Source organism: Cervus elaphus, chromosome 19 (assembly GCF_910594005.1).
Source record: "Cervus elaphus chromosome 19, mCerEla1.1, whole genome shotgun sequence".
NCBI lineage: Eukaryota > Metazoa > Chordata > Mammalia > Artiodactyla > Cervidae > Cervus > Cervus elaphus.
In genome coordinates, this window is record NC_057833.1 from 76,288,105 (window position 1) to 76,314,231 (window position 26,127).

A 26,127-nucleotide genomic window follows, 5' to 3' on the forward strand; every position below is an offset into this window, starting at 1 on the left:
TTAAACTATTTCCAACAGCAATTCACTCAGAAACATACAGTGATTATGCTCTCTGATATATTAAGTGGACGATCTAATGGCTGTTGCCATAGTAGCCTCTACTTTAATTGTATTTAACAAGAGAGTAGAAATTATGGAGAAAATTGCTCTATTTCTTAGATCCTCTGGGTTGAAGAAGGCAAAGAGTCATGGGAGATACTGTAGTGTTTCAGGTTGCAGAGAAAGTGCTCTTTCAGTGATAATCTAGATGGTTGAAAGAGTGAATACATACCTGAAAGGTAAACAATTACTCATGACTGAAAAAGTGAAAAATCTCAAGGTTCCGAGTCTGTTCACTAACACATAGTCAAAGAAATCCACGTGGGTGCAAGACATTGAATCTGTACATGGGGTGGGATGATTTATTTATAGAGAATATGAAGTGGCCTATAGTCCAGATGGGCTTCCCTGGTGGCTCAGTGGTAAAGAATACGTCTGCCAATGTGGGAGACATGGGTTTGATCCTTGGGTCGGGAATATCCCCTGGAGGAGAAATCGGCAACCCACTCCAGTATTCTTGCCTGGAGAATCCCATGGACAGAGGAGCCTGGTAGGCTACTTTCCATGGGGTTGCAAGAGTTGGACATGACTTAGAGACTAGACAACAATAGTCCAGATACAATTTTTCCACTTAATATTTATCTTCTGTCTTCCATATTGTTATTTTACTTAGTGGGAATAGACAGTATTGTTGAAATGAGAATATAAAGCATCACTTACCTGCTTTATTTACTGGGGCTCTATTTTACGACCATGATTTAGCAATTTAGACAGTAAGAAATAAAAACTGAAACCTCACCTCCTGCGGAAGTCAGCTGTGAGCATTTGGCATTGTCCCTGTATACCCTCCCCTCCTTCACTGCCCTCCAAATATCTCTACTGGTCTTAGGTCAAAGTGAAGGTTTGGCTCAAGTGCAGGCGACCAGGATGGTTGGCAGCTTCCCTATCAGCCCTACAGCTACAGCTAATGTTTAAGGCTATTTTTTTAAATCAAATTCATATTTTCTTTCCTTCACTATGTAATAGTCATGTATTTCACTATAACCCTCAATTTTCTTCTGTTTTATCTTTTTTTTTTGTTAGTTCTTGTCTACTTCACATTTCTTGTTCTTCCCCTGCTCGCTGAAGAATTGCTTTTGAACTGTGGTGCTAGAGAAGACTCTTAAGAGTCCCTTGCATAGCAAGGAAATCAAACCAGTCAATCCTGAGGGAAATCAACCCTGAATATACTTTGGAAGGACTGAAGGTGAAGCTGAATCTCCAATACTTTGGCCACCTGATGTGAAGAGCCCACTCACTGGAGAAGGCTTCGATGCTGGGAAAGATTGAGGGGAGGGAGGTGACAGAAGATGAGATGGTTGGATGGCATCATCAACTCAATGGACATGAGTTTGAGCAAACTCTGGGAGATAGTGAAGGACAGGGAAGCCTGGCGTGTTGCAGTCCCTGGGGTCACAGAGAGTCAGACATGAGCAAGTGACTGAACTATCACCTTTAGCATGATATTAGCACAACTCAAGGATGTTCCTGAACCCGAATTCAATGCAGTGGGATGTTTTCCATCCTCTGAAACCCCATTTTTAGTGCAGCATCTCTCCCAGCCTCCACCCTGGTGCATGCGCTTTCTTCATCCCTCTAGCAATTCAATTTCCTGCCACTTCTGAGATCTGCCTTTTTCTTGCTAGCTTCAGCTATTAGTCAGAAGTACCTGATCCTCCCTCTAAACCGTGTGCTATGGGAACACTCCATTTCAAGCAAACTGCTTACTCTATAGACCTTTCCAAGTGGAATGGGTTTAACCACCCTATCAGCTTTATTGCGCTCTCCTGGTTTTTCTGAAGAGCCACCCAGTCGTCAAGCTAGACATCACTGAATAATACTGCTGTTTTTTCATCCTTGTATCATCTCTTCAAAAACATTCTATGAGAAAAATGGATTCCTTAGTTTTAAGATTTTAGGATTTTGAAAATAGCAATGACAGGCATTTAACTCTTATTTCATAATGAGGATATCTTTGAAGAAGAAAATATACACAGCTTATCTATGAATTTTCTTTTTTATTCATTTTGCTTTCATTGCCCCAAAACTGTAATTCATCCCCAAGGTCCCACAGAGTATTGTTATTCCTGGTATGAGATGCCATTTTAAGTTTAGTATGAGAGGTGACTATAATGACTAACATTTATTGTGCATTTGCTGTGTGCTCAGCACTCACAGCAAGGAGATCCATCCAGTCCATCCTAAAGGAAATCAGTCCTGAATATTCATTGGAAGGACTGATGCTGAAGCTGAAGCCCCAGTACTTTGGCCACCAGATGTGAAGAGCCGACTCATTGGAAAAGACCCTGATGCTGGGAAAGATCGAGGACAGGAGGAGAAAGGGATGACAGGGGATGAGATGGTTGGGTGGCATAATCTGCTCAATGGACATGAGTTTGAGCAAACTCTAGGAGATAGTGAAGGACAGGGAAGCCTGGCATGCTGCAGTCTATGGGGTCACAAGGAGTCAGACACAACTTAGTGACTGAACAACAACAGTACTGGATATAAGTTTGACATGAATTATTCTGATTCCTTTCTGCAACCCACACAGTACATTCTGTTGATAAGATTTTGATCATTGATGACAGGCATGAGTGAAACAATTCAACAGCATTGACCTGTCATCAAGACCTGCTTCCAAGTCAGTCATCTGACATCAGGTGTTCTCCCGAGGTTCCCTGTCTGATGTGAGCATCACTTACCTGCACAGGGGCTGGCCGCAAAGCCCACTCTCTTCCGAGCTCTGTCAAAGACCACATAGAAGCCCTCCATGACGGTAGCACCAATCACCAGTGCGTTGGTGGAAGGCGAGATGCCGAACCGGTAACATTCATAATTCAGGCCAGCCCCCATCATGGGCTGAATGTAAAGCTGTTGAAGAGGAAAGAGCAAAAGAGAAAAAGCACAGATCAGGCAACATCACAGAACTGGTGAGGTCGCTGTGTGCTCAGACCCTCCAAGGTGCCATAGGAGCTGTGAGGATGATACCAGCCCTGCCATCCGGGAGGTGGGACCATGTGCCTGGTGAGGAACCTGCTGAAGGATAGGAGCATGCACACCACCTCTGGCTGCACACAGGTACACCCATCCAGGAGTCGTCCATCTGTCCACCCATCCACCCACCACCTATCTGCTCAGCACTTACTGAACACTTCATAAGGCCTGGACACTGTCCTTGGTACCAGCAATACAAAGATGAATAATCATGTTCTCTGCATGATCAAAACACGCATGATCAAAGTGACACACAAGGAAGATGACGTCAGTGTATTTGCCATGTGCAGTGAAGACCAGAGTGAGGGGGTCTCAAGGCAGGAAGGTGTGCAAGGGCACAAATGGGTTGTCTGGAGTCATCACCCACTGGACATCAACCAGCTGCCATGTCCAGGGGGCAGGTTCAGCAGTTTTAAACCAAGCACTGACTGGTATCTGTCTGTAAACCCTTCTTCAAGGCAAGGAATCGTCCTATTCTCAACTCTGTTCTTGGCTCCTAGGTATCTCGTATATGCTCTGCACACAGTAGGGCCTCAGTAAGTGTGTGTTAAATGGATGAGCTTGATCAGTGTAGTGAAATAGACAACTTCTCCTGAGGGTCAATGTAAATTAAGAAAAGGTGGTGGATGTATTTAGCCGTTACTAAAACACTTCCATTTCAGGTCCCGTAAGCAGGTCCTCGGACACACACACTCTTACCTTTGATGAAAGAATTCCGTAATAAAAGCCCCCAAATCACCAAATAAAATGCAACTATGACACTGACACAAACATGATGCAAACTGAATTTGTAACTTTCATTCTGACCTTTCTGTGTGTGTCCCCATTGACTTCCAGCAAAAACTCCAGACTGTAAATTTTGTAACATGTTGAGAAAGCTCCAGTGTTGCTACATCTCAGAGTAAAATGCCTGCCTTCAAACTTAAAAGGAAAAATAGACAATCTGGTGGTAATTAGATTGAAACTATTTATGTTTTTAGGATCATATGAAAAAAATCAGAATTTCCCTGGGGGCCAGGAGCTGCTTTATTAAATAAGCCAAATAGGATTTCCTGGTGGCTCAGGTAGTAAAGAATCTGCCTGCAATGGGGGAGACCCAGGTTGGATCCCTGGATTGGGAAGATCCCCTGAAGGAAATGGCCTTTCACTCCAGTATTCTTGCCTGGAGAATCCAATGGGCAGAGAAGTCTGGCAGGCTACAGTCCATGGGGTCTCTAAGAGTTGGACATGACTGAATGACTGAGAACACACACAGGATTCAGCCCAGGTGGTTTTGGAAAATAGAGTTGGGCACAGGCACTCTGTTTTTTGACGTGATTCTTCTGCACTTAGAATTGATCATCCATCTATTGCTGCTGATCCTAGACGGTCCTGGGTAGGGACCTCATTCTAAAACTTGGGTGACCAGGAGCCTTGATGATTGCTCTGAATGTCAGGAAGGGCTTCGATCAGGCAGGGCTGGGAGGGGGGCCCCCAGCGCTGTCCCGAAGGGTGTGTTACCAGAACATGGGGCTCACGAGGTTCTCATCACGTGATGGTTCATGACAGTCATCCTTTCCCATCAAGGCAATGGAAAGCAACTGGGATGCAGATGATGAAGAAGGAATCAGGACAACAGGGGAAAGCAGATTTTAAAAGACTGAAAATATGGACATGTCAAAGTCAACCAAGAGACATCTACAGTCTCATAAGTGAGAATAAAACTGAATTCTTATGCAGAGATGTGCAAATTAAATGCAATACTCCCAGACCTCCTTCATTATCTTTTCACGCTCACCCAGCACTTGGTCCTGAAAGCGGTTGATGGGCCCCAGTGGATCTTCAGCTCAGATGGCTACTGCCTGCCCTGGATGTAATGACAGATTTCACCCTGTAAGCCTGCTTTCCTCCTGCTTCTTAGAGTCCCTGACTGTCGACTCACCCACATGCCATTTATTCTCCAGCTCACATTTACCTCTGTCCTCAAGCTGGGTTTCAAGTTTAGTGACAAACCACACTGGTGAAATAATGTCCACATTTTGCTGGTGGCCTGACCAAAATTTAATCACAAAGAGCACATAATTTTAAAGGTGCTGAAAACATATCATTCTCACATCACCCTACGCAGTGCTGTTCATCCAAGGATATTGCAGTCTTCTGAAAATGTCTTTGGCAAGTATTATTATTTCTCTTTTTATACTTAAAGAGACACACATAGAAAGGGAGAACTGACCATTCAGAGTTACAGTGTGAGTCAAGGGCAGTGGTGCGAGTGTAACTCAAGCCTCCGGCTCTGTGCTTGTATCCTCTGTTGGGCTGTTATTTCTCTTAAAGCTTTCAATCCTAATCCTAACAGCTCTCCATTTTGGGAATGCACTTCTCCATATAAAGTTGAGAACAGGGAAAAGGCAATATTTATCATTTACTTTTTTCTTCTGAAATTATTCCTCCTTCCCTATCCCCCAGTCCCACTCCTTTATCTCAAATTCACCAAACTGCAACAAAGACACATTCATCTGTCCATTCAACAAACAGTTATTATGCACCACCCCCTCACCACAGAGCAGTGTTAGAAAAGGAAAGATGACCTTTGAATCTCATGATTATCATCTTCAAGGAATTAATAATTTAATGGGGGAAGAAATAAAAGTGTGTGTGCAATTAAAGAAAAAAGAAGTCAAATGAAGAAGGCAACAGCATAAGCTCAACCCTGAAGATATGATTCTGGGCCAGATGAGTGGACTAGAAAACATGCATTATAAGTTTGCAAGGCAAGCTCACAAGTGGACCATTCTGCTCAGCAGAGGTTCAACAAAGAAGAGTTGTTTGTGTTGGGTCTTAAAGGATGGGAAGAATGTGGATACACAGATGGAGTGGGGAGGAGGGGGCATTTCAGGCAGTCAGTGGGGGAAGCAAAGCGAGGAGATGGAGCAGGCACCCAGTACTGGAGGACAGCCACCAAGAGGGGAAGGAAGGTCAAGGGTGCAGCAGGAAACAGGCTAGAGAACCAGGGTGGGTCCTGTGAGGTCAAGGAAAGCCACAGTGGCGAGTCTCCAGGATCGCAGTAGTTGGGTGGAGAGCTGCAGCTTAGCAAGAGGAATCTGGCAATGGTTTTGGAAGGAAGAGAGGGTGGGGGTGTGTGGAAGGCACTCTGGTGGGTCCTGAAGTGGGAGTGAGAGGGGATGTGAGTGAGGGCTCTGGGGATGGAGAGAGCAGGGACAGGTGAGACAGGGGAGGACTGATGCTTAGGATGAAGGAGGAGTCAATGATTTATTGAATATGGAAAAATGCATAGCTTCATCTCTGAGCATCCAGTGTTATTTTCTGTTTATAAATAAATTGGAACTAAACATATATTAGTGTTATTGGTACTTATTGCAAAAAATGTCCTCAATTCTTGACCTTTCCTGGTAGGCACACCCTTGTGATGTGGCCTTGCAGGTCTTCCCACTGGGAATTGGCATCTACATCCTCACCTCGGGAATCTGGGCTGCCCTCGGCCTGATTTGGGAAACGTGGTACAAGAGGAGTCCAGTTCTGGGCCTGGACTTCAGGAGCCCCCGTGTGTTTGCTTTCTGTCTCACAGAATCCTGCTGCCACCCCCTGAGCCAGGATGGTGAGAGACAATGGTCTTATCTCTCCATCAACCAAGCCACCAGATATGCAAGTGAGGCCACCTGAGACCATCCTAAAGCGAGGCCAACCTATTCTTGGCCAACCACCAGCTGTCCGGGGACATGTGAGTAAGCCTGCAGAGACCAGCAGGCCTGCCTAGACTCACAAGCAGGAATAAAGGCTCAGTGATGAAAGCTGCTGTGTTTTATGGTTGCTCGTTACGTAGCATTATCATAGCAATTGCTACCTAATACAGGTGTGATACTGAAATGCGTATATTATGCATCAAGTGCTTTACTTTTTCATGTTTCATGTTAAAAAGACAAAAGCACAAATCTACATTCATACCTGAGGCAGGATAGTTATACGGAATGATCTGCTGGAGTTCTCGTCTCTCAGGTAGATGGAGATTTTCGGGAAATAAGACCAAGGTGTTTCAGAATTTGTCCAGCATGCCAGCTGGGAACCAGTCCAGAAACCTTCAGAGAATTCTGGAATCTAGACAAAACAAGATCACACAACAAACAGTGACAAGTCTGGCACATCAACAGGAAGTAGCTCCCAGCTCTCCTCATCACCTCGCCAGATGCCCACGGCGATAAACTTTGTTTAATTTGGACAGCAAAGCGGAGACATCAGTCCTCGGGAAGAGTGATGGTGATGACAAAAATCAAAATGATTAAAATAACCCAGGCATGTGGATTACTTACTGATATTAGACCTGCCACAGGCACTTTAGTCCTCAACACCCATATCAGTGCAGTAACAGCTTACCCTCCACTTTACAGAAGAGGAAACCAATGCTCAGAGAGGTGAAATAACTCACCCAGGGTTACACTGTAGTAGGCAGTACCCTTTAGAAGAGAGATCAGATTTTAAACGTGCTCAAAGCCCTTTTGGTCATCGCCTTCCCTATACATTCCCTGAGCCCAGTAAGTTTCCTCCTGGTACACAGCCCTATGGGGACCCTCTGCTCTTCTGGAACATCTTTCTTCTCCTCCAGATCTCAACTCCAATGCCACCTTGTCCAGGAAGCCCTCTTTGACTATCCCTGACAGTGCTGGTATCCCACCATGTATCTCTACTCCTTGGCCTTTCTCTTTATAGCAGTTATAATTTTATATTTATTGGTGTGATTGGTTAACTTCTGTTTCTTGCAGGAGAACCTGATTCCTCTAAGGATACAGGTCTGCTGTCTGCTCCCCCATCTCCTCTCCATAGTCCTAAAACCTGACCCATAGGAAAGACATAGGGAATGCTCTTGGAGGAAAAAAATGAATGACCAAGAACACAGAATGTTCACCGATGCCTCTCATCAGGGGACGGAAGGGTAAAGCCGATCACGCTTGTCCACTAGTTGCTGAGTCTGTAAGTTAATTACAAACCACTCCTGAGCCCTCTCACCAGATCCAGTGGTCTCTAAGAGCAGACCTGCTCTGTTCCTGCCAGCTCCCAGAGGGAAGGATTGTGTCGGATGGGTTTCTTTCCACACACCCAGCACATTGCCCTGCTCAGGTCAGTAGTAGAGGTGCCTGTGGTGGGGCAGAGCTAAGAGGACACCTGATGGGGGGACCTAGGAGGGCATGGGACAGGGCTGGAGCTAGGAGGACATGGGACAGGGCTGGAGCTAGGAGGGTATGGGACAGGAGATGTGACGGGGATGTGAGGTGGAGCTAGAAAAGGTTGATTGGAAGGAAGGGGTGTCTGTCAAGGTCCTGGAGGAAGAAGTACATGAGCTAAATTGAGCAGTAGGTGAGTGTCAGGGTGGGCAGAGCACAGAACCTGTCCCACTGGACACCATGAGGCCATGGAGGCTGGTACTAAGGACAGGAAGGGGCAGGAGTTACAGCTGGGAGGGACCCATGGGCACCATCAGGCATTTATCAGAGATCAGTTATCAGGGATCTGAGCATATGAGATGTGATGAAGGCATTCTAGCAGGGTTTGTGTAGGTCACTTCTTGTTTGACTCTAATCTCCAGGGAGTCAGCCTGGGCTAGACAGAAGCATTTGAAAGTCAGTGACCAACGGGTGGGAAGTGATGGTGTGGCTGTGGGTGGGATCACTTAGGAGAGGGTCCAGGGAGAAGGGCGAGGGTGTAGGACCCACCCTGAGAAACGGGTCAGCAAAGGAGACCCCCATGAAGCAGGGCACAGGGTGGGGAGGAAGTTCCAAGAGGAGGCTGTTGTGGAAGCCGAGAGAACAGGTAAGGCAGGTAAGCATGGTTGCTATGGAGGTCAAGGAGGACAGCAACTGAGAAAAACATGGTGTCCCTGGATGAACACATGGCGAGAGCTGCCTGTCCAGGACCATGCAGGGCAGGAGCCGCCTGCCTCAGGGCAGACAACCGGGAGGAAGGGCCTGTGGTCTCTTCACCCACTGCAGGGCTGGTGTGCAAAGTCTCTGATGCCTTCATGTACTGGGTTGGCCAAAAAGTCCCAATTTTTTGGCCAACTGAATATTTGTGCATTTTATGAAAGTGAAGTCAGTTTGAAATATGTGTCACAGGGAAGAACCCCCTGCTGGATGAGTTGAGAGGGGGAGGGGCGGTCACCTTGCTGGGTTTCAGGAAGAGTGAAGGGTGGCGGGGTCTGCAGGGGGGGGCACAGAGCTCCAATCTCCAGATGAAGAATGAGGCTCAGAGGGGCCAAGTAATCTGCCTAAGGGGCACAGTGCAGGAGTGGGTAGGGGACCGTCTGCCTCCAGAGTGGTGCTGGTGAGTTTGGAAGGCTTCTCTGGGGCCAAGCCTGCATCCTGGGGGAGAGTTCTGGACACTCAGATCAGAGAGTTGGAAGTCAGAAGTCAGTTTACAGAAGGTATCATCCTGCTGCTGGATTCTGCAGATGGAGAAGCACTGGGCCTGAGCCAACAAGGGTGTCACAGCTGAACAGGCGGGGAGCCCAGGTCCCCATCGAACACAAAACTCCCTACCAGGCTCATTTAGAAAACACAGACTAACATACAGCATAGAGAACTGTATTCAATATCTTGTAATAACCTATATTGTTGTTCAGTCACTAAGTCACATTTTATTTTTCCAGACCCCATGGATTGCAGCATGCCAGGCTTCCCTGTCCTTCATTATCTCCCAGAGTTTGCTCAAACTCATGTCCATTGAGTCAGTGATGCCATCGAACCATCTCATCCTCTGTTGTCCCCTTCTCCTCCTGCCCTCAATCTTTTCTAGCATCAGGCTCTTTTCTAGTGAGTCAGTTCTTCTCATAAAGTGGTCAAAGTATTGGAGCTTCAGCATCAGTCCTTCCAATGAATATTCAGAGTTGATTTCCTTTAGGATTGACTGGTTTGGTCTCCTTGTTGTCCAAGGGACTCTAGAATCTGAAAAAGAACCTATCTCTACATATCTATATCTATGTGTATCTGAATTACTTTGTTGTACACTTGAAACAATATAACATTGTGAATTAACTATACTTTAGTAATTAAAAAGAACTACAGACCTACAAACATTTCTAAAATCCCATCTAAACAACCCAGGCCCAGAGACAGAGCCTGGCATCTGTATGGTATTGACTTCTCTGAAGCCAGCCCTTTGCTTAACTAAGAAAGAAAACCCAGGTGAAGACAGCCGGCTACGATGAACCCCGCGGAGAGAAAGCTCAGGCACATCTCCCGTCTGTGCATGTGAGACAGAGAGCATCCCCCCTTGTTGAGCTTTCCCAGCTCAAGACAAACATCCTCCTGGGCCTCTCCTTCCTGATGCAGGCACTGAAATCAGAGGATAATTTTAGATTAGGCAAACAAATTTCGTAATCTCGTTCCTTCCACCTCGCGCTTTTCTTACAAAGTCAGGCACTGCTGAACACATGCTGGGCTGACCTCAGGCATGCGAGCGCCCCTCCGCCACAGCCCCGCTGGTTCTGGCTGAAGTCACGAAATCTGCAGAGGCCCAGGCTGGTCACGGGCTTGCTGGAGTCACATGCTGTGTGCTGCCAGTGAGTCCCTGGGATGTGGGTAAAACCCTTACCGCTCAGAATATTAAATTTGAAGATGCGCATGTTAATTTCACTGAGGACATTTTTTACTCTGAAGAAAAGGAGCATATTGCTCTGTATTTCCAGCATGGTCTGGTTTTCAGCCAGTTTCCTAAATTTAAGGCACTAAAAACATTGCCTGCCACTTTTTTTTCTGATTCAGCAGATATTAGACAAGACAGAGGTTTGCTCTGGCCTTTCTGTCCACTGTACTCTTGACCTCCCGGTTCACAAAGGACCTCGGTGTTGTTTCTTCTGGTTTTCCCTCTGGGTTCTTTTGATTTGCCTGCTGCATTTCCCACAGCACTTTTATTCAGACTTTTGAAGTTTTGGTCCAGGACAACCAAAAGCCTGCTCTTTCTTCTCTGTTCCTGCTCCATCACCTGTGACAAAGTAACCGCTGTGCCTCTTCCATCCATCAGTCTCTGGGTTTGGCCACAGCCCAGTGGCGTCGTGGGACTGTCAGCCCCACTGGAGTCAGAACCAGGAGAAAGACTTTTTTTGGTGGCCTTGTAAGAGTGGCCCTGTGTGGACAGATGCTTATGAAGACACCCAAGAAGCTGAGAGAAATATTTATCTTGCATCCAAACAAAAAGCAGTAGCACCATGGTTTAGACATTAAATAGAAGTACTTCTTGACCAAACACCCGCTGTGTTACCCTAGACCCTCACAACAAGCCATGATAAGAACACAGAAGCTCTCAGGGGGCACAAAAGAACCCCTTGCCCCACAAGACACTCAGCTAATAAGTGGCAGAAACTAGATTAAATTCTAGTCCATCTGCCCCCCAAAGCTGTGGTCCTTCCCACCCATGAAGGATGGTCCTTCGTGGTCCATGCTAGTGCTCGAACTAATTGAAAGTTGGGGTCACACTGGGATGATGTTAACCAGGCCCTCAAGGCGTGTTGTCCTTTACCAGGATTTTAACGGTATTTCAAAGCATGGCCATAAAATAATTATTACATTGGTGGATTGACCTTTGTCTTCTGTGAATCATACTTTGTTACAGAAGTAGGAGTTAAAAATCCCAGCATAGCTTGGAAGGAGGCCAAAAATGGAGCATAATCTTTGGTTTGTTGAAAAAGCTACAAACACATTCCTGGTTTACTATTTAATGTGTTACCAAGTGGTTTATTTTTCCTTAGTTTAAAAAAGTACCATAGCAACTACATAGTTATTTGAAATACTGAAAAGCATTGCATCTTTAGATCTAAGACCTCTGAGATTAAAGTGAGGGAATTATTTGCTGGTTAATATCAAAGAATAAATTGGGAATCCCCAGTAGTGCAGTGGTAAAGAATCTGCCTGCAATGCAGGAGATGCGGGCTCAATACCTGGGTTGGGAAGATCCCCTGGAGAAGGAAATGGCAACCCACTCCAGTATTCTTGCCTGGGAAATCCCATGGACAAGAGGAGCCTGGTAGGCTACATTCCATGGGGTTGCAAGAGTTGGACATGACTTAGAGACCAAACACCACCACCATCCAAGAATAACATCATGAACTTCAGAAATAATCATTAAAACAACCCTCCAAACCCTTGGATGGGAATTGTTAGAATACACGGTGGTACTCCCCAGTATGTGGTCCTGACCTGGCTTGACCTCCAAGACTCATCAAACATTCTGGGGACTCACCAGAGATGTGCGGGCCACAGCCTCCACCACGGCGTCAAACACCTTCTGGGGCAGGCGCAGCAGCGTGGTGCCACTGTCCACGATGGCCTTGTCCGCATTGTACTAGAACAGGGGATGTGGGTGGGGAGAAGGCACGTGAGCAACAGGGCAGCCACGTCAATGCACAGTCCAGCCTGCCATCACCCTGCTTCTGTTACACACGCATTCAGTAGTGTGTCTATAATTCATTTCATATTCTCAGAACTTGGGAACCAAGAACTTCCTCACCCAGTGTTCTCACTACAGGTAAAGAAACTGAGGCCAGAAAAGGGCAGTGATATCACCAAAATCAACAGCTTAATTCAGGACACTTCTGTTATTCAGCAGTGGCTGGATCCTGTAAAGGACCACCACCCTCCCCGCCCACCCCCCCCACCCTCCCCCCCACCCCCACCCCCGCCCCGCCCCGCCAAAGAGGAAAGACCCATTTGTCTTTAGAGGTTGAAATGAAACACTAAATTCTATTTATGTAAATCGTGCAAAATCAACTCTCTATTACTCCATTAGCAGAGAAAGAGGAGGAAGGACGGTTTTTCAACAGACACTCCATATTTCATTTAGAATGGAACCAAAGCCCCATTCAATAAGAGAATCTTACAACACAGAGGCATTGCCAGCCTTGCCCCCACCTCTGTCATTCTTTATGTGGCCAAGGGGGAAGGTGGAGGTCAGTGGGCCAAGACCAAAGAAGTCACCCAGCCTCTAGGGACATAACTGGATGAGCAAGGCTGCCACGTGATGGAGTGAGCCATGGGCAATTTAATCCTCCTGTTTCCACGGCAAATCCCTGAGTCATATGATCAAATACACCAATCAGGTCAAAAGAAAGTAAGGATTTGTTTAGGTAGCAGGTGGGAGGAGTGAAGAATTTTGAGAAACTGAAATACAGCAACTGATTCATATTCAAGTGTAAAACTAATTTCAATTTAGAAAAACTCTAAATACAGTTTTGTTTGTTCACAAAATTATCATGCCTGTGTGTGTAAGACAAGCAAGATTGTATACTGAAATGTTGGAGTAGGATGATCTCACTTTTATTTTTTTCTCTGTTGTGGCAAAGGTGGCAGATTGGGAAGAGGGGCAGGAGAGAACGAAGACTGAGAATCAAACCTCCAAAGGTGCTTATACTTTCCAATACACACACACACGGAGTTTGTACTTTATTTTAGGCCAGCCCATCAGATTCTGCCATTGGACTCTTTAGTGGCAAATAAATGTCTTTTGACAATAAACAGATATGTAGACTTAGGACAGAAACACCATCCCAGGGGACTGGACCATTTCTTTATCAAGCTTTGATTGTTTCTGCAGAGGCATCTCTATATATACTCATGGTACAATGTGATGGTTAAAGTGAAAGGCAATGATGACAGGTATGAATACAATCAATGCTGATGAAATGCTGGTGGTTTTTAAAAACAATTCTGAAAATGTTGGAGATCATCACAATCATGTCATTATGTGCCACAAATAAGCCAAAATGCAATGAGAGGTGTGAACAAGGTTAATGAGAGATGTGGTTTCCCAGCTCTGCCTCCTCTTAGCACCATCAGCCACCCACATCTTTAGATCATAATATTTCTTCGAATGAGAACTGTGTACTGGGGGGGAAATGGGGGATTAGTTGTTGATGGAGGATAAAGCTGATGATGTATTTCTGGTTTCATTTTGCTTATTTTTAGTCCCCTTTTACTCTGATAAAAACCCTGCTTATTTTACTCTCTTGAACAGAGTTCAGGGACCATCAAGCCAGGATGATGTGGTTCTATATAACTTTTTTCACTCATCATTTTATGCTAATTCCTCTTTTTCAAGAGGAGGAATTCAAGGGAAGCAATTAGAGGGAGGGTCATTGATATAAAATTACGTCAACAAGGCCCTGTAACTTTTATTGTCATGAGCTTTTGATTTATTTTGCAATGTAATGCACAGTCTGATTTCATATTCAGGTACTACCTGAATTAAATATGCAAATTTAGTGGCCCAGGCACATGCAGACAAGGAGACACAAAGAGATAAGAGTGGAAATACCTCTCTGCAGTCCAGATTAAGGCTCTGGCCTCCAATTTCCAATTTTAGAATTTCTATCTGATAATACCACTCTTCCTTAATAGGGGTGTACCAGATGTCTCCTTTGTACAAAGTTGGTTCAATTCCACCTAGGACCTGGGAAGGAAAACATTTACATATTTAAGAGAAAAAAAATATATAGGCATATAACAAAGTTACACAGAGAAGCATGCTTTTTTGCCTTTTAAATTTATTTTTTAATTGGAGGAAAACTGTTTTGCCAATGTGGTGTTGGTTTCTGCTGTACAAAAAGGCAAATCAGCCGTAATTATACATATATCACCTCCCTCTTGAGCCTCCTTCCCCTCACCCTACCCCATCCCTGCAGGTCATCACAGAACGCCAGGCTGGCCCCCTGTGTTACAGAGCGACGTCCCACCAGCTCTCCATCTTACACATGATAGTGTACACATGTTGATGCTACTTTTTCCATTCATTCCACCCCCTCCTTCCCTGTGTCCACAAATCCATGCTCTACACCTGTGCCTTCACTCCTTCCCCACAACTACCTTCATCACTACTATTTTTTAGATTCCATATATATGTGTTAACACACAGTACTTGTTTTCTGATGAGAAGCATGCTCTTATAAGGCAAAACTTCACTGGAATCAGTACTTCCAATTTAACAGGATGTTATAAACAAATGCATAGGCCTGGAAATTAAACAAGGATCATTCTGGGGCCATGTGTTGGAAGAGCAGAGACTTTTATGTCCCACTCTAATCAGGATGCTTTGATAATTTCTCTTATGTAGAGGAAATGCATACAGTTCCAGCTTTCTGATACTGAGATCCTCCCCAACCCCATCCCAGCCGTGGGCAAAGAAATGCAATAAAATGGTTAACCACACAGACTGACAAAATTTAGTTCTGCAGAAGACGAAGGATGACTTCCTGTCCCACATATTTGCATGGAAAGAGGAACAAAAGAGCTTCTCTAATCAAAACTTCATTTTGGAAATCTGTATAACATCACCCCTTTCCTCTGAAAAGGTGGTAAAAAAAAAAAAACAGGTAAAAGAAGTGTGAGGCTGTTTCTCGCAGTCAGAGAGCAAAGGGGTCAGCGTCACCGCCCTGGGGGCCCTTCATGTACATTCTCCCCATTGTCTTCTCTTGTAGACGTCTGGGTGCAGGCCCATCAGGGAGACACTTGGGATATGGCATGTTCCCAGCATTGATTCTGTTGAACTATGTGTGTGTGTGTATGTGTGTAGGTATGTGTACATCTGTGCATGTATTTGTATCTATGCACGTGCAAGTATGTATTATGTAAATCTCTGTGTAACTGTATATAGTGTGTGCATGCATGCATGTGTGTATGTATACACAAGTATGTGTGTATATGTTCATATCCATGTGTATATATTTGTGTGTACATGTGTAAGTGTGTGCACATGTGTAGCATACACGTATATGATGTATGTTTGTGTGGTGTGTATATGTGTGTGTACATGTGTGCGCATCTGTGTGCATGTGTATATATATGTGTATTGTGTGCATGCGCATGTGTGTAAGTATGTATCAGTTCAGTTCAGTTGCTCCATCATATCCAACTCTTTATGACCCCATGGACTGCAGCACGCCAGGCTTCCCTGTCCATCACCAACTCCCAGAGCTTACTCAAACTCATGTCCATCAAGTCGGTGATGCCATCAAACCATCTCATCCTCAGTCATCCTCTTCTCCTCCTGCCTTCAGTCTTTCCCAGTATCAGGGTCTTTTCCAGTGAGTAGGTTCTTCACATCAGATGGCCAAAGTATTGGAGTTTCAGCTTCAGCATTAGTCCTTCCAGTGAATATTCAGGACTGATTTCCTTTAGGATGGACTGGTTGAAACTCCTTGCAGTCCAACGGACTCTGAAGAGTCTTCTCCAACACCACAGTTCAAAAGCATCAATTCTTCGGTGCTCAGCTTTCTTTATGGTCCAACTCTCACATCCATACATGACTACTGGAAAAACTATAGCTTTGAGTAGACAGACCTTTGTTGGAAAAGTAATGTCTCTGCTTTTTAATATGTTCTCTAGGTTGGCCATAGCTTTTCTTCCAAACAGCAAATGTCTTTTAATTTCATGGCTGAAGTCACCATTTGCAGTGATTTTGGAGCCCAAGAAAATAAAGTCTGACACTCTTTCCATTGTTTCCCCATCTATTTGCCATGAAGTGATGGAACTAGATGTCATGACCTTAGTTTTTTGAATGTTGAGTTTTAAGCCAGCATTTTCACTCTCCTCTTTCACTTTCATCAAGAGGCTTTTTAGTTCTTTTTCGCTTTCTGCCATAAGGGTGGTGTCATCTGCATATCTGAGGTTATTGATATTTCTCCTGGCAATCTTGATTCCAGCTTGTGCTTCATCCAGTCCAACATTTCACATGATGTATTCTGCATATATACTAAATAAGCAGGGTGACAACATACAGCCTTGAGGTACTCCTTTCCCAATTTGGAACCAGTCTGTTGTTCCATGTTCAGTTCTAACTGTTGCTTCTTGACCTGCATACATATTTCTCAGGAGGCAGGTAAGGTAGTCTGATATTCCTATCTCTTGAAGAATATTCCAGTTTGTTGTGATCCACACAGTCAAAGGCTTTGGCTTAGTCAGTAAAGCAGAAGTAGATGTTTTTCTGGAGCTCTCTTGCTTTTTTGATGATCCAATGAATGTTGGCAATTTGATCTCTCATTCCTCTGCCTTTTCTAAATCCAGCTTGAACATCTGGAAGTTCATGGTTCAGGTACTGTTGAAGCCTCACTTGGAGACTTTTGAGCATTACTTTGCTAGTGTGTGAAATGAGTGCAATTGTGCAGTAGTCTGAGCATTCACTGGGACTGGAATGAAAGGTTGTTGAAATGACCTTTTCCAGTCTTGTGGTCACTGCTGAGTTTTCCAGCTTTGCTGGCATATTGAGTGCATCCCTTTAACAGCATCATCTTTTAGGGTTTGAAATAGCTCAGCTGGAATTCCATTACCTACACTAGCTTTGTTTGTAGTGATGCTTCCTATGGCCCATTTGAATGGGTATCCTAGAGCCAGGATATCTGGTTATCGGTTATGGTTATTCATGGTTATTCATTATGGTTATTCATGAAGATCTTTTTTGTATAGTTCTTACATGTATTCTTGCCACCTTTTCTTAATATCTTCTGCTTCTGTTAGGTCCATACTCTTTCTGTCCTTTTTTTGTGCCCATCTTTGCATGAAATGTTCCTTTGATATCTCTGATTTTCTTTAAGAGATCTCTAGTCTTTCCCATTCTACGTTTTCTTCTATTTCTTTGTATTGATCACTTAGGAAGACTTTTTTATCTCTCTATGCTCTTCTTTGGAACTGAAGATGGGTATAGTGTATGTATAAGATGTGTAACATGTGTGTATATGCGTGTGTATGTACTCCTGTGCATAAGATGCTCCTGTTTCTCCAACAAATTTATGAAATCCCAGGCCCCACTCCCCAGAGCACAGCCGAACTACCACCCTGCCCCACAGGTCCTTATATGCCCCTCCCTCCAACACCCAACAAAATCAGTCACCTTTCAAAGGAACATTAAAAAAAAAAAAAAAGCTTTATGTGGTACATATACACCATGGAATATTACTCAGCCGTCAAAAAGAATTCATCTGAATCAGTCCTAATGAGATGGATGAAACTGGAGCCCCTTATACAGAGTGAAGTAAGCCAGAAAGATAAAGAACATTACAGCATACTAACACATATATATGGAATTTAGAAAGATGGTGACGATAACCCTATATGCAAAACAGAAAAAGAGACACAGAAATACAGAACAGACTTTTGAACTCTGCGGGAGAAGGTGAGGGTGGGATGTTTCAAAAGAACAGCATGTATACAATCTATGGTGAAACAGATCACCAGCCCAGGTGGGATGCATGAGACAAGTGCTCAGGCCTGGTGCACTGGGAAGACCCGGAGGAATCGGGTGGAGAGGGAGGTGGGAGGGGGGATCGGGATGGGGAATACGTGTAAATCTATGGCTGATTCATATCAATGTGTGACAAAACCCACTGAAATGTTGTGAAGTAATTAGCCTCCAACTAATAAAAAAATTAAAAAAAAAAAAAAGCTTTAAAGGAATTTGGGGAAGCAATGAAAATCATTTTATTAGATAGCAGGATGCTTAGGGAAGACTAAAAATTACCTAAGTTCATCCATTTTTAAGGCTATAAAACAAGGATTATCAAAACCTTTACAGCACCTATGTATCTCTATGTGTCTAATATTTCTATCAGAGTCTTAATAAAAAGCAGGAAAAACAGCCCCACTGGTTTGTGATATTTTCCCCCCCTTTAAGACTAAAAGATACCCACAAGACTACCTCCGTTGGTACCAGATCCAGCTACTGGCAGTCCGGCCCCACACATCTGCATGGAGAATACGTTGGGGATTTTTGCTTGTGCCACGAGGGAATCAAAGAAGGTCTCCAGAGAACTTGAAGGCTGCAGGAGGGGCAGGAAACAAGGCATCTGATTAAGGACTCCAGGGTAGACAAGGGGTCACCCTGTGCAGGGCCAGGCATGGTGTACAACATGGTATTTCTTTCTATTTAATATTTTCAAGGTTAAGAAATAAACAAGCTCATGATTAAGTCCACTAATTCGGAAGCCTTCAACAGAACTCCCTGTGACTTGGTATTTTTCCTTTTGGGGCAGTGACTCTGTTGGGAAGATAAGATAGTATTTCCTGAAGCTGTGAAGTGGCTGCCCCATTTATCATCTGACCACCTCGTGAGGCCAGCGTGAGAAGATGCAGAAATGGGTTACCTAGGTAGGTGGTGGAGCCTAATCTTAGACATTTCGGAGTAAGGAAAGAACAGGGTCTCCAGGAGCTGCCTTTGCAGCTTCAGAAAAAGTTTTTTCCTACCCCTTTCAGTCACAGTTGTCCATCATGCAAATGACAGGTGCCTGACCCAAGGGAACAGTTCACATTCCTGACCCCTGGGAGGAGGCTTAGCTCTGCCGGCTGTCTGCTGAACTCTGGTGACCAGAAAAGGAACCATGCTACTGCTGCGATCAGAAAAGGAAAGATGCTATTGTCCTGCAGTTTAAAAGCCCATTATTCCTCATTGCTATATGTCAGTAACATCCTCTGTGCCTCCTTACATGTAACCATGCCTTGGGAGAACAACCCCATTTCTCTAGAACTGAAAAGGAAGGATGGTCTGTGAACAGGTCTTAGCTGCGGGAGTGGGGGAGGCGGGTTATAGGTGCTGGTGGTGAGGAAAGAATGTCATAGATCCATGTTTCCATTTTGGCTTTGACAACTGGGAGAGATTAGAGTTTGTGACTATGAATGGTTTGTTCTTGATGAAAACTCAACAATTGTAGCAGCTTAGGTGCTGCAGGCATCTTCTGGCCATCCACAGTAAATATAGGGAAGGATTATTTATAATCTGTAGGAACTGAAACTCTAATTCTGGAGGCAGTGAGAGCAGTGTGATCAGACAAAAACCTTCCTATTTGTTTAGCTCCTTCCTATCTGGCCTCCTATCGCTTCTTTCCCAGCCTCTGTGGACCCTGGCAGAATTTGGCACAATCCCTCTGTGTAATTGTAGCCTAAACACTTTGTGTTTGGGTCAAGGAAGGAGACAAAGCCCCCTCTAGAAACCAGGTTGGGTCTGGTGATGACCCAGCCTGTGTCTGCCTTCGTGAGAAGCAGCCAGGTAAACACTGCCTGGAATTGAATCCTGGCTCCACCCCTGACCTGCAAACTGTGTGACTTGTCTCTTTGTTTCCTTATCTGTAAAATGGGGATCATAGTCACATTCCAGAGCTCTTCTGGGGTTTAAGTGGGTCAGTACATACAGAGGGCTTGGAAAAGTGCCCGGTACATGGGACAGGATCTATTATTATTGCACCAAGTTATTCTTCGGCAGGACTTAGGATCCCTTTATGTATCCCTTTTAAACCTTTAAGGTTTAGAAGCACACAGTTGCCCAGGACCAGTTGAGAACCTGATTCAGCAGGTTGAGACCCTGCAGGTGGCCATAACCACATCTTTGGTGGGGGAGCAAACAGCATCAGCTGGGGACCGGCCCACTCTGACACCCTCAGTGGGTGCTCACGGAGTCTATTTCAGAAATGCCTTTGGGCCACCAACCCAGACCGCCCTGCCAGTCCTATTTCTAGCCATGTTCCACTTCCTATAAATCCTGCTTTGGTTTCCCCTAACCTAGGAACACGAAGCGAATTGTTGGCCATCTTGGAATCTCATAGACGAAAAGATAAAAGGTCTTGTGGGGAGTCTGGGCGTCCAAAAAAACCCGAAGCAGTCTATTCTCAAGGACGTTTCATGTATTATTAATTCCAGATAATTTAGCTTTAAGCTACCATCTCCCAAATAACCAGCATCAAATCAATCATACATCTTTTATTTTTTAAGTCACAAGAAGAAACATGTGGTCAGTTGTCAGTGAAAAGTATTTAGAAATGGAAGCTGTTACAAGTCTGGGAACTCACATTAAACTTTTCTTATGGTTGTTGTTGTTTAGTTGCTAAGTTATATCCGACACTTTGTGACCCCGTAGACTATAGCCTGCCAGGCTCCTCTGTCTGTGGGATTTCCAGGCAAGAATACTGGAGTGGGTTGCTTCTCTAGGGAATCTTCCAGACCCAGGAATTGAACCCACATCTCTTGCATTTCAGGCAGATTCTTTACTGCTGAGTCACCTGGAATGCCCTATGGTTCTGAGCTCTAAAATCCATCTGGGCTCTTCAGACAGGGCTCTGTGCTCTGACAGTCCTCGGCAAGGGGTAAACCTCTCTGACCCTCCATCCACCCATAACTAACGTGAGCCTATGAAGTCTGCCTTCTGGGGAAGACTCCACGGAAGGACATCTTGTAATGGTCTCAGTCCAGGGATCACGGGTTGTTCTTTCTCTTTAAGAAACTACAGTGTTGGGAAACGCCCCCTGCCCTCTATGCCCCCCCTCCCTTCCTACCCCCCCACCCCCACCTCATTGCCTGCATCACTTGCTAGTAAACTCGAGCTGGAGCAAACATCCTTCCAGAGAGAAAATGGGACTTTCTACACCCACGATTCTTTGTTTCACACTTAGCGCTGGCTCAAAGCCTGTCTGAACAAGGAGAAGCCAAGCCAGGGTGCCCAGTAACAGGCCAGGAGGGGCGACTTCTCATGTGTACACTAACCTACCTTGGCCTCTCAGAGCCTGGGGGCCACACCGGGGTGTCAGATCCACCTGCCCTGGCATCCTTTCCTTCCCAACCCACCCCCCTCCTCCCACATGTGATCACTGCTTCCTTGGGGTGGACCAAGGACAGAGAACAGTCCTGTCTTTCCCTATTTTGTGATGGTCCTGATGCTGATGAGGGCAAGGTTTCACTGTCTCTCCTTGAAGCATCACTGCTTCCCCTGGCCGGCGATCCCCAGGGTGTACCTGCAGGAATCTGGGCTCCAGTTCCAGAGTGAGGGGAAAGCAGTGTCTTGCTCTGTGCCTGGCGGGACACATCTTCCTGCAGAGTTTCCACTGTCACCCTGAGGCTCCTTCTTTATCAATATTATTTTTTAAAGAATTTTTTTGGCCATGCCATGCAGCGTATGTGATCCTAGTTGCCTGACCAGGGATCGAACCTTCATCCCCTGCATCGGAAGTCCCCTTTATGAATTTAATAAATGTATTTTCTCTTAATCCTGCCCTAATAGAAACTCCTAAACAAGCACCATCATCAAAGGGATTCAGATTCTGTTAACATTTGTCAACTATACAAGTAAAATAAACAGAAAAAGACAAACGAAAAAAAGTCATGCCATGGGAATATCTTACAGAAAGGCTCGAAGAATCTCACCATTTACGTTAAATTTAAAAAATGCTCAGAGGTCTAATCAATCGTGTGAACACTGGTCTTTCAAGCATGTGATTCTCACTGACTGTCTTGGACAGCCTGACCCCTCTGCTGGCCCCTCCAGGGACTGGTTTCAGAATCTTGTTCCATCATTTGATGTTCGCAGACTCACCCATCATTCTTACCTTGGCCAGCGTAGCATAAGCCAGTCCAAGTATTCCATTCCATCTAATCCCAGGCAGAAAGAAATTCTCTGACTCAAATATGGTGGCGATGTTGACAAGATAAGAACTGTTGAAGCCTTTGGGGATGGTGACCACGTCCTCCCCAACCAAGCCGGTCCAGCTCCCCTGCGTGTACTTCACAGTGACATCAAAACCCTTGGGGCGGTATGTGCTGGACCTGGAGAAAGAGAAGAGGCGTGGTGTCCTGTGCTCCGTCCACCTTCCACTGTTCTGACCGCACGGTGGTCAAGGCTGCCAAGACAGCTGCTCTGAGTGAGGAAGGTGTGCATCAACAGTTCTTCCCGAGGAAGAGTCTTCGTGTTCACAAGGCATGGTTTCCCATAACATAATCGCTGACATTTGGGCAATGACATTTTCCATGCCACATGTGAGGGAGTACTGGCGTCTACATGTAACCTGAGTTTAACTCCTTCCTGGGCCCACGTATCCCCCGTAAGCCAGGAGTTGTCCTTAAATGGAACGCCACAACCAAGCTTGGGTCGGCCTATCCCTCCGACTTTGGGGGGACGCTGCACTGCTGGTCTGTGACATGGGGAGGGGCCAGCAGCCCCAGAAGGAGGGCCAGTGGCTTGTGCCCAAAGTGGCTGCAGGTTCAAATTCATACAAACAGCCAATGCGGTGAGTAAAAGTCAAGCCACACCCCCCAACACCAGGGCCAGCCCTCCTCAGGGCGTCTATGATCTCCTGGCATCACAGGTTCCTTCTCAAGGCCGTCCATCTGTCCCCAAGCTGATTATCCCCATATCAGAAGGGTGATGCTAATGACAAGCTGGGATACAAGTCAGTGCAACAACCGCACACACCTAAGGGTAAGAGATACTGAGATAGAATAACAAGAACGGGACCAGACAACGGACAGGGCAAATGGAAGCCTTGCTCTCGGGATTTCAGAGACAGACAGTAAACAAATGAACACCCAGAATTCCAACCAATGAGTGATGGGAGCCACCCAGGGAAGAGGGCAGGGTGAGGGGTGGGAGAGAGACATGGAGGTCACAGAGGCTGCTCTGAGAGATGACATTCATGTAAGACCTGCGTGAAGACAGTAAGCTACAGGACTCTCTGCAGGGGGATGTCCTGGAGAGAGAGAGCAGCAGGTGTCAAGGCCCTGGGGTGTCCAGTCCTGTAAGGTCATTCTTACACCCAGCTGAGCTTGACAACTCTGTTGGACTACAGGCCAAGGGACATCTCCAAGCAAATATCTGTGTTCCAACATGCTTCCCTTAGGAAAACAATCACATTCCTAAGAGAAGTGTCCAACCACCAGTGGGATCATTGTAAATGCACCTTTTTGTCTACAGTTTTCATTTTAACATTCAATCTCTGAACATTCACACACATTAATAAGTCTTTGCTGTCAGGTTATATGACCTAGTATGGTACTGTTGGGAGACAGAGAGGAAGTGAAGCCACAGATGATATGAATTTTGGGTGGTACATGTTATAAACCTTAAAAATGTTCAGTTCAGTTCAGTCGCTCAGTCATGTCCAACTCTTTGCGACCCCATGAATCACAGCATGCCAGGCCTCCCTGTCCATCACAAACTCCCAGAGTTTACTCAAACTCATGCCCATCGAGTCTGTGATGCCATCTAGCCATCTCATCCTCTGTCGTCCCCTTCTCCTCCTGCCCCCAATCTCTTCCAGCATCAGGGTCTTTTCTAATGAGTCAACTCTTCGCATGAGGCGGCCAAAGTATTAAAAATGTTAGGTCTATTTAATTCAGTAACTGCACTTCTGAGAATCTGACCCTAAGGAAACACCCATGATGCAAACAGAGATTCATTAACAAAGACAGTTATTATGTTCTATTTATAGTAGCAAACAGCTGGAAACAACCTAAATCCCCAGTAAAAAAAAGGAAACAGTTTAGTAAATTATGGTACAGAAATATGAATGGAATACGATGTAGTACCGGAAAATGATGCTGACTAAGACATTTTCAATGACACAGAGAAAAATTAAGATAAAAGAAACCTTTGTATATGTGGCAGAATCTTCTTCAAAAAAAATTATCACACTCAGATACTAACAGGGCTACCTCTGAGTGGTGGGGTTTTGTGGGGGGAGCTCTCACTCTTGCGGTTAGGTCCTTCCACATTTTCTGCATATATAACTTTTATAATCAGGGGGGAAAAGATATTTTTAAAATGTCTGGCAGACACATTTTGGAGAAATTTAATTTATTCCTACTCCATAACGGGATATGAAATACAAAGAATGTTTAATTTTAATGTTTTCTGACTATTTTAGCTAACTCCACCACAATCTTAAAGAGAGAGCCGCACTCAGTGAACATTTTCTGTACATGTGTCTTCTGACAACAGCAAGCACAGGCAGAAAAGTAAGCATGAATGGACCCCAGGCACATGGAGTGGGAAGGGACCCATCAGAAATTACTTACAGAAAGCACAGAGTCAGGCCACTGAAAGGCAGGCACTTGAGGGCTGGTGCTTTGGTGCCAGGTCTGAGTACCAGCACCAATCCAGTGATGCCTGGCACACAGCAGGGGCTGCACACATTAGGTTGAAAAGCAATGAAAATACTGAAACGCCAGTCCTTTCTGACAATTTAGGGTCATTCTTCAAGTTCAAAACATGAGCACTATTGCTGACAGAAGAGGCTAGTTATTTTGAAAGACTTAGAGAATACGGTCCACCACAGGGCTGGTGAGCTTCTTCTCTAAAGAGCCAGAAAATAAATGTTTCAGCTTTTGTGGGTCACATGATCTCCATTTCACCTCCTCTGTTCTGCTAGTGAAGAAGCAACCACGTGTGACAGATTAAACAAACACCTGTGGCCATGTTCCAACAAAACTTTACTTAGGAAAACAGGCAGCAGGCTGGAGGTAGCCTGCCAGCCCTAATTTACCAATTCTTCATCTAGAAGATCAGTTATCCCCACCAAACAGTCTATAGTGTCATGACTTTCTTTTGAGAAGTTTTTTTTTTTAATTTTTAGTCTGTTGTGCTTAGTCGCTCAGGCGTGTCTGACTCTTTGCAACCCCATGGACTGTAGCCCGCCAGGCTCCTCTGTCCATGGGGATTCTCCAGGCAAAGAACACTGGAGTGGGTTGCCATGCCCTCCTCCAGGGGATTTTCCCAACCCAGAGATTGAATCCAGGTCTCCTGTATTGCAGGCAGGTTCTTTACCATCTGAGCCACCAGGGAAGCCTGGTGAGCCTACAGAAAACTCATTAGAATCTGCTGAGGTCACGGAGAAGAGCATGAACCAGGCTGCCCTTCTAACCAGGCTGACCTTCTAGGCAGAACATCCTCTGCAGTGTACTGACCAGTTTGCTATTTCCCTCACGGGTGAACATTCTGGATACTCTGGTGCGACTTACAAAGATGTGGGAGGCAGCTGGAGTTACACTGCCTGGGGTCAAATAGCACTTCAACCACTTAGGAGCTGTGTGTGACTCCAGGCTAAGTTATTTAACTTCTCTATACCTCAGTCTCCTCAACTGAAAAGTGGGGACAATATAGCACCACACTTCACAGGGTTAATTCTAAGGATTAAAAGAGTTAATACTATAAACCATTTATTTTTTGAATGAATATATTATCATTATTTAAGGTATTTTATTTTCAAACTTAAACATTTTTATTTTCAATTGAAGTATAGTTGATTAACAATGTTTTAGTAGTTTCAGGTGA

General features: G+C 45.0%; 1 protein-coding gene across 1 annotated transcript in view; it reads right to left on the reverse strand.

Moving 5' to 3' along the window:
- The window catches only part of BACE2 (beta-secretase 2), a 112,078-nt gene that overhangs the window by 30,334 nt on the left and 55,617 nt on the right, over nucleotides 1-26,127 (reverse strand). Inside the window, exons 3-8 of the mRNA XM_043874015.1 lie at nucleotides 22,409-22,625; nucleotides 18,731-18,859; nucleotides 14,368-14,502; nucleotides 12,298-12,399; nucleotides 7,018-7,167; nucleotides 2,784-2,952 (exon numbers count right to left, since the gene is read on the reverse strand). Coding sequence (XP_043729950.1) covers nucleotides 2,784-2,952; nucleotides 7,018-7,167; nucleotides 12,298-12,399; nucleotides 14,368-14,502; nucleotides 18,731-18,859; nucleotides 22,409-22,625 — 902 coding nt within the window. The remainder of the gene's footprint in view (nucleotides 1-2,783; nucleotides 2,953-7,017; nucleotides 7,168-12,297; nucleotides 12,400-14,367; nucleotides 14,503-18,730; nucleotides 18,860-22,408; nucleotides 22,626-26,127) is intronic.